The 14,409-nt window shown below is 41.3% G+C and overlaps 2 protein-coding genes across 5 annotated transcripts in view; one reads left to right on the top strand and one right to left on the bottom strand.

Annotated features, from left to right (window-relative positions):
* Positions 1-414: 414 nt before the first annotated feature.
* Positions 415-8,684, bottom strand: armc1 (armadillo repeat containing 1). 2 transcript variants are annotated; one of them, XM_027004408.2, is made up of 7 exons: positions 8,431-8,684; positions 7,499-7,697; positions 6,025-6,116; positions 4,651-4,840; positions 4,333-4,449; positions 4,176-4,250; positions 415-3,421 (listed from the first exon to the last, which is right to left on the bottom strand). In XM_027004408.2, the coding sequence occupies exons 2-7, from the start codon at positions 7,658-7,660 to the stop codon at positions 3,230-3,232; spliced, it is 828 nt and encodes a 275-aa protein (XP_026860209.1). In that variant the 5' UTR covers positions 7,661-7,697; positions 8,431-8,684; the 3' UTR covers positions 415-3,229. The 2 variants fall into 2 exon arrangements, with proteins under 2 accessions (XP_026860209.1, XP_026860208.1); XM_027004407.2 differs by having other exon boundaries at positions 7,499-7,701; positions 8,431-8,683.
* A 296-nt stretch (positions 8,685-8,980) lies between these two features.
* mtfr1 (mitochondrial fission regulator 1) overlaps positions 8,981-14,409 on the top strand; it is a 6,281-nt gene continuing 852 nt past the window's right edge. The window contains exons 1-8 of one of the 3 annotated variants that reach the window (XM_027004475.2): positions 8,981-9,140; positions 9,581-9,698; positions 9,826-9,924; positions 11,959-12,089; positions 12,214-12,440; positions 12,637-12,898; positions 13,506-13,680; positions 13,856-14,409. The exon at positions 13,856-14,409 is cut by the window's right edge and continues 852 nt beyond it. In XM_027004475.2, coding sequence (XP_026860276.2) covers positions 9,663-9,698; positions 9,826-9,924; positions 11,959-12,089; positions 12,214-12,440; positions 12,637-12,898; positions 13,506-13,680; positions 13,856-13,903 — 978 coding nt within the window. In that variant the 5' untranslated portion in view covers positions 8,981-9,140; positions 9,581-9,662 and the 3' untranslated portion in view covers positions 13,904-14,409. The remainder of the gene's footprint in view (positions 9,141-9,580; positions 9,699-9,825; positions 9,925-11,958; positions 12,090-12,213; positions 12,441-12,636; positions 12,899-13,505; positions 13,681-13,855) is intronic. The other 2 variants (XM_035526703.1, XM_035526704.1) reach the window with 2 other exon arrangements.

The following is a 14,409-nucleotide window of genomic DNA, read 5'->3' on the forward strand; positions in this document are numbered from 1 at the left end:
CAGGGCCAGTGTGGGTGGGGAGGGCCCCATGGCTGTTCACAGCCATCGTGATAAGGACAATAGATTTCCTGTCCTCTCCAACTTGGTTAGGATGGTGATGCTGGCTTCAATGGGGCAGATGTCTGCCCCAGGGCCCCGGTGCAGGGGCTGCAGCTCCAGCTGGGTGTACCAGCAATCATGCCTAAAGGCTGCAGGTTCCACTAATCTACTGAACAGACACTGTGGTGGCATCCACTCTGGTAACCCAAAGCATCGCAGACAAATACATTTCACTACTTGATTGACGTTTAAACTTTTTTTTTTTCCTCTCAAGTGAAAGAAATATATATATATATAAAAAAAAAAGAAAATTATGCAGTGTTTAAAACCCATGCTATTGCCATGATCAACCCCGAAAACAAAACGCAACAATGCTTTCTTTAATCTATTTAATAACAGTCCTTACTATGAACAGGCAACAACTCCCTGCAATCTGAAATAGCAAATATACACTGTACATAATAAGCTACAACAGCTAAAACTGCTACTCTCCAACAGCCTTCTTGATGTCATGGTATTTGCCAATCTCAGAGCAAAACATTTCACTGGGATGAATCTAAACAATGGTCTAAACCAAATCAAGCACAACACTACCAGAGGTGTAACAAAAATGGTCAGCGCATAACTTGTGCGTAAGAAAATGTTGCAGTTAAATATAATACTGTTGCTGACCTCATTCACTTTGTTTAAAAGTATGACACTCAAAGAATAGTGATCAACATACACTAATTTCACTCACATAATTACTTTTAAACAAATAAAAATTCAATGACCATATTGTAATTAACAATTATTTTGTTTTGTTGGAATTCTTCAGCAAAAAATACTAATTTACACAACTTTCCACCCTGAGTTCAAATCTATCTGATAATCCAACACGCTTGGTAGCCAACATTTGCTTTCTTCCTTCTGCACAGTAACTACAAGGTCAGTGTATCCATTGAATGTTTTCCATAATTAGACACAATAAAATCACAAAAACCTCTGCCCAGGTCATAACTCATATCACATGCCAATGTGGTTTGGAAAGGGGTATAGCTGACCGAATTCACAATACATCATAAAAATGAAGATGGTACACCAGATTAGTGTCTCATCATGCTGAAAATCATTTTTGTAAGAGGGACGTGAAAAGTGATCACTGCACACTGGAGATTCTGGACAGCCTGTTGAAAGGCACTCTCGCAAATCCATGGTTCATTGCCAAAAGCCATATTTGTACAATTCAGCAGCACTAGAAAATCTGTGTTGTACACCTCAAAGACTTTCGCATTCAGCTATTTCCCAGAAAATAACACTTCATTGTGGGAGATTTATCAATTCATGATGCAAGATCAGAAGTAATTACAAACCGTCCTGCCATAAGCAAGTCTTAATTTTACAAAGATTTTAAATGTGAAAGTACTTAGCTAAATGATGTAGGCAAGCATATGGCAATATGGGTATTCATTTACAGGGAAGATTTCTGCTGACATACTTTCTTTACTTGTTAGCTACATTATATTTATAGATCCAGTTCAAAACTAAAGCAATCGTCAGATACCAAAAGCAGTCTTCGCTGGTGGACTAATTTGGGCCAAGAAGAAAATTGTGTAAATAATTTTTTTTTTTTTTTTTTGCCAGACCATTCCTTTACAGGCAATTAAGTAATAATTTCAATGTAAAATCACTTAAATAGGGAACACTGGTAAGACCTTTCCAATTGCTATGGGGCTATGCTGCCGAAAAGCCAGGCTCTGACTAAAATTATAAGATGGGGTTTTTCGTTTGGCCAAATACCAGAACTCACCCAGGCAGTGATACAACACCAATGAAGACAATGACTATAGAGTGCACATTCTCATGCTAATTGGAGTATATGGTGTAGACATGTGGTGAATTCACAGGATGTTTAAAGAAAACACTGTGGGCTAGAGGCATCAATATAGATGCTTTCAAGGTGTGGCTACCATGTAGACATAGCGGGCACTATCCATGCATATGGCAAGATGGTGGCATTTGAATTCAAGATTTGCATGTTTATGAAAGGCCCTGAATGAAGCCCATCTTATGAAATAATCAGAGCTATACCAGTTGTCAAAGACCAGAACTGTTATCCCAGGTAGGAAAACATGTGTACGCAATAGCAAAGGAAAACAAAGAAAATAAAAAATCAAAAAAATCAAAGCCATAAAGGAGAGTTCCCTATCAAAATCTTTCAAATCCAAATTCTTTTGTGATTGGTACTAGGTTTGTATTTTTTATACACATTAGGCTTTAGAGAGGTTACTACTGTGCTTGGCACACACCTTAATAGAGCTGGTTAGTGTTTCAAACAAAGCAAAAAGCATGTGGTGAACTCCCTTTTCCCGCATGCATAAAGGGAAGTCATTAGGATTACACAGGCTTGCTCATAGAGTGGTTATTAGGTTACACAGGCTTGCTTTATGATACACTACAGCAGTCAATGCTGGTGGTTCTCCAATTTCCCTTAATCAGCTCTCTGCTTTAACAAAGACTCGGGCAAATAACTGTTGCCAAGGGATTTTAAACCTTGGTATATGAATGTAAAGTTCAAAACAAGAAATAAATCTCAAATTGCATTGTAAAGGCACATGCACTAAAGAATAATGACTCAAAGAGGATAGGGAAAAAGACATTAAATGGTTACAGCATGCTTTATAAAGTCCCAACAGATTAAAATGAAATTAAAATGGATTATTAAATAAATGGCAAGAAGAGAGTAAAGATTCTAAAAATCACACTAAAGCTGAAATAAAGGGTAAGTCCATGAAAAAAAGAAAATGCTCTCAAGCCTCACGGCCAACAAGAGTACCACCATACAATACTGACCACTCAAAGCTGTCTAGTGTCAGACATGGACCCACGAGGAGAAACCCGAGCAAACTGCTCAAGGGGAAAAAAAAAAAAAGCTTCTGAACCAAAAGGGTGGGTGAGCATAAGCGCAGCTCAAGAGGAGACACATCGTCTGATGTCCATCTTTGCTGCTCTGTGGGTTGACGTCTCTTGTCATGTTTGTGAGGTTTAGGAGGACTTTACTTTGCGGTTACTGTAAACAGCAGCCTGCAGTAGTGTTCTTGCCATTTTGCAGATTGGTGATGGTTATTGCGAGTTACACAAGGAGGCCCAGCACACTGGGCTGAACTGGTGTAGGGTTGGGGTGGGGTAAGGTTCAGCGTACACCCGCAGGTCACCAGTAGAAGGAACGGGAGAGGAAGTTGGCGGCCGTGCTCAGCCAGCCAATGCCGTCCTGCATGGAGCCAAGGCGTGACACAGCCTTGTGCTGCTCATGAGATGGGCTCTCGTCCTCGGGCAAGTAGTCCGGCAAGTCCGTGTTCTGCTCCACCACCATGTCCGAATCCTCCTGGAATGGGACTATCATCTAGACACATAGCAGCAACAAGCAGTGGGCCACTCAGGAAAGCAGTAGCTTCTGAATGCAGCATGTGATCTTTTTACTTACAGATTAAGAGAACTACTAAACTACTAAATAACTCCACTAATGTTTTTATCTGAAATCTGCAAAATGTTATTTTGCGCAAGACTCTACATTAACTAAAAAGCAGCATGGCTAGTAAGAACATAACGCATTCAATTATGCCCCCTGCTGTTCGACAGAGGAAACAGACAAAGCAGTGGCCACACTCTTATGGTGATGGCCACTGTAGGTCATGACTGCGTAGCTGCAAGTGAAGAATGCCCTTCCAGTTCTACTGGAGAGGACATGGCTCATAATTACCACACAGGGACTGTTAAATTGTGTGTGTGTGCGCGTGCGTATCCAAGTCTGCTACTACAGAATGATGCAGGGGCCAGAGAGCCTATTAGTAAGGGGGAGGGGGACTGTCCAAGTCTTAGGACCACACCTTCCAAAGACAGACTGGCACCTGCAACTGGCTGAAGGTCAGCTTGTGTAAGGCTCAGCCTCCACCCTAACCAGAACAGGCACAGAAATTCTGGCACCAAAACAGATTTAATGATGATGACTTTCTTCTGATCACTATCTTAATTAGTGTACTTTCACTGCCTTTCAGTTTAATACCGCAAATCGAATAGTCAGTTCTAAAAAAGCAGTCTGTTTGAGGCCCATTTGGGCACTTTTTGCTGCTGCCGACTAAGGCACTGTGTTTGCTCACCTCAGAACCATCTTCGCTCTTAACCACCTGTTGAGCTTTCATCACTTTGGTTGATGCTATGGCTGTTCCCAGGGCCTGTAGAAGCATAGCAGGTTTCAGCATAAAACTACTCTCATTTACAGAGGGTTTTTTTTTTTGTTAATGGGCACGGGCTCACCTCAGCCTTCAGGTCGGAGCGGATCCTTACCACGCACCTCTTCACAGCCATCTGGAAGGTAAAGCTGATGACGCCACGGATTTTCAGTAACGCCTCCTCACAGAGACTCCTCCGGCTCTGACACACACACACACACACACACACACACACACACACACAGAGTCACAAAATGAAGCTCATCCCAAAATTAAAAACTACTTCAGAGTGGCAGCGGTGAGCGGAGCCACAGGAGGTAGCATCCAGGGAGGGGCGGTCAGATGCAGTTGTCCCTGCTGCCGGTTTGAGGGAGAGAGGGAGGGAGGGAGGCGGGGTCCTCACCGTGTCATCCAGGCCATCAATCTGCAGCACTACAGTCTTGGCTCGCTTGTTGCTGGAGCCCAGGAAGAACTGGGCCTTGCGGCGGCACGTGGAACCTGCCTGGGCCTGCTCGCCCTCGCTGCTACCCGAACTCTGAAGGATCTCATAGATCTCAGACGCCAGCAGCTTGGTCTCCCCTGGCGACGTGCCCCTGTAAGTGAGTGTGAGGTCAGGACAAATTGAACAGACAGCTTCATGTGAGAGCCCTAAAACAGCCATCTCACAATACCACACAAAAGGTTCTGAAGAAAAAGATTCATATAGCCATTTAGTATAAATTCAAATTATTTCTTTAGAAGATGCACACTGAAAAGGCCACTGATCCAGCAGACATGAGATGACAACCCAGATTAACAAAAGTGGGTGCATTCTCTAATGGCTAAAGACAGTCACCCTAAGAGAGCTATGTTAACCTTTAACACAGTTACACATTCCAGACAGTTGAATCTCTCCACTACCAGGTCAATCAGTTTTCAAATTATAAAAAAGGACAAGAAAAAAAATAAGTAACATGACTGGAAGAAAATATGCTCCCTAGAATAAGATGAATAATGTCTCATTAGAAGAGCTGCCCTGACTGCGGTCCCAGAAAGAGTTCTCGCTTGACTCATAAGATGACATCATATGTTACAGTATCAAGTTTAGTACACCCAGAATATGGATTTTCCTCTTAGCTTTCTATTTGACACTTTTATATTGTTCTGGGTCCTAATATTATTTTGGGCCCAGGTACATCTAGCATTGAAGTAAGGAATCTCTTTATCATTAGGTGTGAAAATCATTGGTCAGGTCTGCCATAAGTGTCCTGAGACCAGGGTACATTCTACAGAGCCATTATTCATGCTGGGCTTCCTGACCCCACCCGTGGGTGCAGGGCATAGGGAAGAGTATTACATCTATACACAAATTCAGGTCACTAAGACAGGCACACTGCTACCTGGACAGGAATCATTTGGGTAAGGGAAGCACACCTAAGGACTATTTTAGCCAGATGACCAGCAATACACAAAAACAAAACCCACTAAAAATTAGAACAGAATTAGAGCACTGAGGTCAAACTACACTAGCGAAATGTCCAACTGTTGTCCTCTCACTGCCTGCAGCCATGTGCTACCACCAGCTAAAGATGCCTGTGCCACACATTATGACATGGCTGTCTTGCCTGTGTGGACAAATTGTGCCCAGCGCACCCCCCCCCCCCCCGCCCCCCCGGTTTTGGTTCAAACTAAAAGGGAACAGGGGCAGCCTTTCCACTGAAGGGCAGAAAGTGAAACACTGGCATGTGTGGCCGCTGGTGCGAAGCGCAGAGAGGAGAAGAAGAGGAGGGTGACTCACTTCTGCATGACGGTCTGCAAGCTCAGCATCATACCCAACACGCCCTTCAGCTTCTCCCTGTTGGCGCGGCATTCTGCCAGGTAACGTACCGCCTGTAAGGACATGCACACGCAGTGCTGGGGTCAAAGAGACAGACGCACAGCTTTCTAAATCCTACAGTCATTTTGTTTTACTGCATGGCTAATAACTAATAACTAAATAAATGACTCGGCATGATTTAGAAAACTCAAGGACCTCCAAAACATTTAGAAAATGTTTAAAAGTGAATTAATAATTTTTTAAAAATAATTTGAATTTAACTACAAATGAATGTTTTGTTACATATTACATTGACAAGATTGCTATGTAAATAGTGGGCAAATAAGATAAAAATGTTTAAAAGAAACAAGTAAAACTTTACAACCATATCACAATTGAGCTATATCAGGCAAAAGGGCAGCCGCAGACATTCCTGTGTATTTGGTTAACCTTGAGATAAATTTGACCTGACTGGGCACTCACCACTCTTTACTCTGGTCAAGACTAATGGATGGTCATTCATGGCAATGGTCATGAGAAACAAACGAAACAGACTTGAATTGGAATTTTACGAAATATGACTTGTCAGTCACCAACTGGTTCTTCCAACTTTTCAAGAACAGCAATTTTACATGCACCACAGAGCTTGCAGCCCTGCTCATTTTCAACACAGAACACCTGTTTCAGTATATACACTCTAAACAGAAAGAACTAGAAAAGGTTTTTCTCCCATTCAGGAAACACCAGAAGAATTTAGTGAAATATAGAAGAATGTAGTGAAATGTCATTATCGTGATCCTTTTTGTGCAGATAAATCAATAAGATTAAAATGAATCTACTGCCTATTGTCAACACTTAAAAAAACATTTTGAATCAAATAGGAAGTAATGGATTTTTACTGGCCTTCTTGGTTCACCTTCAACAACCCATTTTAAGAATAAAGAAATCTAGAACCCTGAAGGTATAATATAGCAGCGGATAAATATGTATGAAACAGTACCGACTTACTATCTAATCTGTATAATGTTGAAAAAAAAACAAACCTGCAACTCTAACACTTTGGCAGCCAGTCATCAATGAGATCTCTTCTATAAAACCATGCCACAGTATTTCTGTGGTGTGCGACACTGTACACAAGAGCAATAACTAGAACCACTGAAGAGATTTAGTGCCAATTACAAACACAGATATAACACCAATGCCCCTCGCTGACGAGAACAGAGCAGACGGCAGCTGTTCCCAGTCTGAGGCCGTCTAGAAGTACACTCTTCAGCAAGAGTCACTTGGAATGTCTGAGCTATTTTGACAACATGGGACAGCAGAACGCAGGACAAAGGACGCAGGAACCTGCTAGGTGGAAGGGCACTGAACTCTGAGCTATGTCGATATGATACCATGAATTTGATGCATCTGACAGGGCACATTCAGACTTAAGTGTTAATTAACAGGTGCTCACCAATAAAGCAGAGTAAACAACTTGCGGGTTGTGGTGGTCAAGGAAGAGGATTAGACCTGGTAAGCATCCCTGATCTTCTACAATAGCTCGCCTGTTCAGGGGGTCTGCAGCTAAGTCCCTTAGCTGGTTGACCACAGCCAAGGCATCTGGCTCCCCACTCATGGTGTGACCACACTTTGTGCCATGTACACAAGAGAGTCTGTCTAAGGGAAATTAAATTTCAGGAAAAAAAAGAAAGAAATGTATTTATTTACATTCTTTCACAAAATAAATTATATAAGTACTGATCATATGTATAAATACAGTATAAGTAAATTCTACCTGAACGAGTATGAAACTAACAAAAAAAGTGATTACTTGTATTAAGAGCCACTGATCAAAGGCACAGAAAATGAATCTACAGGAGCGAACGATGACTAAAATAAGGATCTCTTGCGGATTGGGCGTCTGCTAACAATAACCAAAAGATTTTGGCATTCACAAAAAGGTTTGGATTGTCATTTAAATATTTACTCTGTATGAGCCAACTAGCTAGCTTGTTTTCTTAGACTCTGGCCAAGCTACACAGCGATGTAGTAATCCAATTAGCTAGCTATATGGTCGTTAATTAATTATTCCCAGTACTGACACCCTCAGTTAGCTAGCTAACTGGCTAGCTATCGCTAAACAATGCAGAGCATAGCATGACAACGTTCATCTGCCTCCTTCTTTCGCTGTATGCAGCATTAAACATTTTAAAAGTATAATTTTACATGCTTCGTCAGTAATTAGACAATTAACCTTGCCCACTCTGTTGTGGCACTGTTGTCACGCATAACCTTAGCATAGCTAAGATAGCCAGCTAGCTAGCAGCAAAACACGCCCAGGCAGGTTGCTTTTAGACTAACTCACTATCGAGCTAGCAGGCTAACGCGATTGCTAACACGCGTTACCTCGCGTTAGACGGTCCTCGCGTCTTCAACAGAGCCAAGCAGTCGTTTATTAGAGTTTATGTGATCACGTAGCTGAATGAAAACAGTAGAAATGCGCATAACTACAAATGTGACAATGACTAAACTCAAGCACGGTCGCCGTGAAAGGGCTCACGCGATTACTTCCACGTCCATGAAACACTCAGGACTTCCTGGCTTCATCACCGCTGATTGGACAACATGTCTGGCAGGACAGGGATTGCTAATTAACAAGAGAAGATTTGAGTAAAAACAAAAGTAGCATTTGGAAAAATTTAAATATCAGTTATATACTGAACGGTGTTTATTATGTTGTAACAATAACTTTATTGAGCATACTTGCTTGGGACATTTGCCTATAGAATATCAGGATGTAATAACAGTAATAAATTAATTTGGTTGGTCCATTCAACTGTTCGTCACTTCTTTTGAACCAATAGTCAACATAAAATACCTATGACAGCCCGGTTTTGAAGGTCTTCAAATCCTATTGGCTATTGTATCGTTCCGTTTCTTCTATTGCCACGGCCAATGCAAAGATCTGCAAAGATGCGGTTTCGTTAGCAACGTTACAGCTAGCTATCTAATTAATAACGTCCTTGCCGGGTATAGATGGTACTAAATTTAGTGTACTATACTGTTTGATATTTTACCGATCGATTAGTTTGAAGAACATACACAATATCTTATTAGTAAGTTAACAAATTTGAATGCCATACAGATACATATGATCATTTAATTTATCCAGTTAACTAACTTAGCTTAGGTATCTTGCTAGCTGTGGGCAGCGTAATCTGTTTCTGGGCCGCATTGCTAGCTAGCTAACGTAGGAGACTAACTAGCTAACGACCAGTGTCAGACTGTTTTATGGATGTGAACTCCTCTAATTTCAGTCTGCTTTTAGCTTTGTATTTTATTGAAAACATTTGCTGGAAGTAGGATCTCCAGTCTCTTCTCTGAATCAGGTGTACTAAGACACGAGAAGACAAGTTTAGAAAAACTAAATACTGTAGATTAGCCAATTTAGATGGTCGGATAGCCAGATAGCTACATCAATTTTCATGGATTAGCTAGGCATATATAACATGCAACAGTTACTTCTCACAAAGTCAACTAATGCTGTCTCACATAGATTGTTTTCACAGGTTGTTGGAGTGAATATGACTTCGTATAGGAGAATGTATCAAAACAGTTTTAATTGACAAGGTGTGAACATGAGTAAGAATCATGCAAGAATAGAAATGGACCTGGTGGGTTAATTTAATTGTTGATTATGTACATTGTTCGTGCTGCATGACCTAATGACTGTTAATTTAGTGTTTACAATGTCTTTTTTTTGCTGGGGAAAAAAAAAACTGAATTTGGAAAATGCTCCAGGCTTTTGGATCAGCAAAGCTTTATGGGTCATCTAGGAGTATTGTTAGAAGAATTGCCACAAACCTGCCTCTCGCCCCCTGTCCTCGTGTCCACTTTCAGGTATGGTTCAAATTGGCTTCTCACTGTCATGCAGTGGCTGGCGTTGAATGTGTTGAGGTATATACTGTGACGGTCAGTTTATTTACAAAGTGTGTGTGTATGTGTGTGTGTGTGTGTGTGTGTGTGTGTGTGTGTGTGTGTGTGTGTGTGTGTCTATATATATATATATATATATATATATATATATATATATATATATATATATATATATATATATATTATTAGTTGGCCATTGGTAACTCACACCAGATCCAGCTTTGTAATTGTCCAAATGGCTAATCGGGGAGAAAAAAAGCCTACTGAAAAATCTGTTCAATTCTGAAACTAATTTAATGCAGAACTGCACTGTTATTCACAACAAACCAGTGTTTGCTGGTGTTCATATTCTTCACTAGTAGCTGCCTGTAATCTCAAGATGGTGTGGTTTACTGTTGGGCAAGGATATTAAGTAATCCTTAATGCTTGTGTGTTTATGCTCATGTATACCTGTACTGAATCTATATTGTATCTATTCTTTGGTTCTTTTTTGATACACTGTTAAGATTTCCTACTGTTATTCAGTGTCTGGCTACCTTAACCTTTATCTGTGTTCTTTTTTTAATTTAACCAATGGCATCAACACAGAAACAGTATGCCTTCCTCGTGTTTCTGTGTCTTATGATTTGTGCTGACTATAAACAAAATGGCACCTAGCAGAATCTCTTGCCTATTATTAAACAAAAAATGAAAGTTGTACTTTGTCACCTTGTTTTCTCACTGCCTTCTTCTCCTCTGTTTTCCTCACTTTCCAGCTGCCCTGTCTCTAAGGAATGCAGCTTGTCTGCTTTAGGTTGGTTTATCGGTTGCCCGTCTGAAATATTTGTTGCTTGAAGTTTGGTGGATATCTTAAATGCTTAAGAAAAAAAGTTGGTTTTGTGTATGGAATGTTAATTAAATATTTTCATTACTTAAATTGGTGTCGTTAATTCCAGAACATTGCAACAGCCCCAGAAATGGGTTTTCAAAAGCAAGGTGCTGGATCTTATTGTTCTTCTTTAATTCATAGAGAATGTGAACCATTAATACTTGACATAACAAATTGAATGTTCTAAGTAATTAGTCTTGGTGAATAAGAGTTTGTATCTTAAAGAATAAAATAAAACAGTTATACCATGAAGCCAAAGTGTAAAAAAGATCTTTATGATCAAGCCAGAATTTCCCTGAAAGGTTTGTACAAAGATCGTGCTAAGGTGGTGGATTTAGTATCACTTTGAATATAGGTCTCCAATTGTACCTTAAGCACATTCATAGTAACACAAGATAATAAGATTTCAGTGTTTTTGGTGAATGAGGCCCTGGTCAACTTATGTCTGCACTTGAAACTGTTGTTTAGGTAGGTTGTTTTTGTTTTTTGTTTTTTTTTAGAAAAAGCGGCCTGTTCATTCCTGAGTAAATCCTGACTTTGACCATGAGTCACCTTGAAATACTTGGAAAGCACAGCTATGACTGTTTTTTGAACTATTGCTTGTTTTAGACATTTGACAAATTATTTATAAAGTAGTGTCACTGGTAGGCATTAACCTAGGGGATGCCAACATAGCACTGTTTAGTAAATTCCTTGCACCTTATTCATTGAGCTCATAAAGAATTTGTAAGTTGAACCAAACAAGGAAAACTAAAGTGCAATGCAGATGTTTCTTAGGACTAGACTGAGAGCCTCTGCATGGACATGCAGCAATGACCCTAACGCTCTGTAAAAATACTCATCTCAGTCAGATAATCTTCACAAGGTTCTGAAGTGCAAAAAGGAACTGCCATTTGGGAAATAATTTTGTTTTGAGCTCAATAAGGAGGTATAAATTGGGCTTAATGTTAGATTTTAGCTTTTCTGCAAACTGTTTGCACTCTAACAAAAGGCTTGTTTTGCTTTTGTTGTAACTAGGCTTAAGTGTAGTCTTTTTATTGGTTAGATGAGCTCTTTCTGCATGAAGCCTGTTGAGCAGTTTACGTGTTTTAAATTTCGCCTGATTACTAACTGTAACCGTCTCTATCTAGCTTAATTCTTTCACCATTGGAGCTGCACCCCGTGTCCCAGGTACTGTGGGAGGACAAAATGGCCTTGTAGCATCGCTTGCCGATGTAGGTTTTCTCGACCACAAGGAGAGTGATGTATCTGGCAAAAACAGGCAAGCTTTTGTTTTTAAAATAAAGTAAAACCAATGAACTATGTGATTTAATGAGTCTATGTGAAATATGTGAACTTCCTCTCCCCTTGTGATGTTCACCGTGGTGTTCACTCCCACTCTCCAGGTGGGAGGCGGAGTCAGGGCTGGCGTTCCGCTCCCAGCATTGGCAGCCCCTCAGGCGCCGGCGCTCCCTCCCCAGCTTGCATGGGGTGGTGGGTGCCCCGCAGAGCCAGGCGCTTGTCAACGACGAGGCCATCCAGAAGATCAGCATTCTGGAGAACGAGCTAGCCAAGCTCCGAGCTCAGATCGCTCAGATCGTCCAGACCCAGGAGCTGAGCACACAGTCTGCGGGTAAGAGTGCCCGCAGCCAACAAAGTTACAGTGTTTTTCTCACGTAAGCCACTTCTGTGCCGGATCATTTTATTTTCTCTGGGACAAACCACATAGCTTAGCCCCTTTGTTTAATAGCTGCTCTTGTTGTTGGCATGTATAAGTTATGAATGTCCTTCAGTGCGTCACTGAGCAACCATGCTCATCTACACAACAGGTTTGACCTCAGCTCTAGCCCCAGGAAGCCTTCCTGTACCACCACCACCTCCTCCACCACCACCTCCTCCTCCACCTCCTCCACTTCCACCTCCAGGCCCCAGCTTGCAAAGGAGTGTTTCAGCCATTGATATCATCAAGGAGAGGCGCTGTAAGAAGGCTGGGCAGCAGACAGTGGAGTCGGAGCCTAGGCAGCCAGAGATACCCAGCATGTTAGACGTGCTGAAGGACATGGGCAAAGTGAAGCTACGCTCCATTAAGAAGTGTGTACAAACATCTTGATGTGTTGCTTGCTATACTAATCCTGTTGTGCTATCACAGAAATTGAATTCAAATCTGATTTGTTCTGTTAGTTTTAAGCCTGTAGTATAAGCCGGCTGTTAAAAGGATGGCATTCCCAATTTACCTAATGCTACCCAGGATAAAAATGTTGGGATAAAAAACGTTTAAAGCAGCCACCTTGTAGTTTTGTGAAGGTTTTACTAATTCCAGTCCCCAGGAATGATCAGTCTTGTTTGATCAGAATGTAATTCTGTGATCCTCTACTGGCTTTTTGATGGTTTTTTAAAAAGTGGCCACTTGTGCACCAGAACTGAATTACTAAGTCATGTTAGAGTACATATAGGTTTCCTCACTCTGATTAAAGTGGTCAGTTCCATAAGCAGCTGCCATGTGCTGAGTCCAGCGCAGGCACCTGAAGCCAACACCGGTGTACTTGCGTTCACAGAGCAAAAAAGTTAAAATGTTCCACCTGAAATCTAATTTAAGGTTATTGGTTATTGGTTAATCAAAAGTGGTTGCTATGGCTTCCTGTCTGGAAGCTGTTGGGGTGGAGTGGTAAGTCACTAATGTGTTTGATGTGTTCTGCAGTCGCCCCAAGGAGGGCCACCCCAAACCCAAGACCAGCGAACCCACAGATGCCGCCACCCTCATTGCCGAGGCGCTGAAGCGCAAGTTTGCGCACCGCTACCGTGGCAACAGTGAGTGTGAGGGCAACTTCAGCCTCCCCCCTCAGGAATCAAAACCTCACCCTGAGGCACCTGCAGTAAGACTCTCCCCAAACATCTTTTCCTTTGCTCTTGCATCTGAATTCTGAAATGGAAAGCTGTTGTGTTGTGGTGGCATATTTTTTTGATTGTTTGTTTGTTTTTGCCTGCTGATTTGAATAAGCAACGCTTGTTTTTGCCTCACATACTACATTGGTTCTTTCCGGTCTGCAGTTCGGACAACACATGTTAAAGTCGACTGGAAAGAGGAACCTCTTCTGACTTCGGGCTTGTAAGCTGCTGTGCTGGGCTCCAGCATTGGTTACCACCACGCTTTATCCACTCAACTCGTGCGTGCGTGTACATGTGCGTGTGTGTACATACGTAGGAACAGGCACGTAGCTGCCAGTACACTAAGCAGTCAGGTTTTCCACTTGAGGCACCAGCAGCTTGTACTTATAACCAGTGGGTGTTGCACTTTGAGGAGGTTACATCTAAGCCAGTTCAAAACAGTTTATTATGCATTTCCTCACTTATGCCAAACCTTTCCAAAGTTTTAAGACTAAAGAAATGTTTGATTTAATTGTTATGTCAATTTTATTCATGTCTTAAGATGAATCTGTTCAGATTCTTGGAGGCAGTTTATGGGCTATTGATAAATACAAACCCAAGTGTGTGTAAAGTAGTCATGGATATGCCTTCTATCTAACTGAGCAAAATATTATAGAACCTATGGGATTAGTTCAGTATTGTTGCTCTTTGAATGTGCCTGTATAAAAATGATTGTG

Source organism: Electrophorus electricus, chromosome 5, assembly GCF_013358815.1.
Source record: "Electrophorus electricus isolate fEleEle1 chromosome 5, fEleEle1.pri, whole genome shotgun sequence".
In the NCBI taxonomy this organism is placed as follows: Eukaryota; Metazoa; Chordata; class Actinopteri; order Gymnotiformes; family Gymnotidae; genus Electrophorus; species Electrophorus electricus.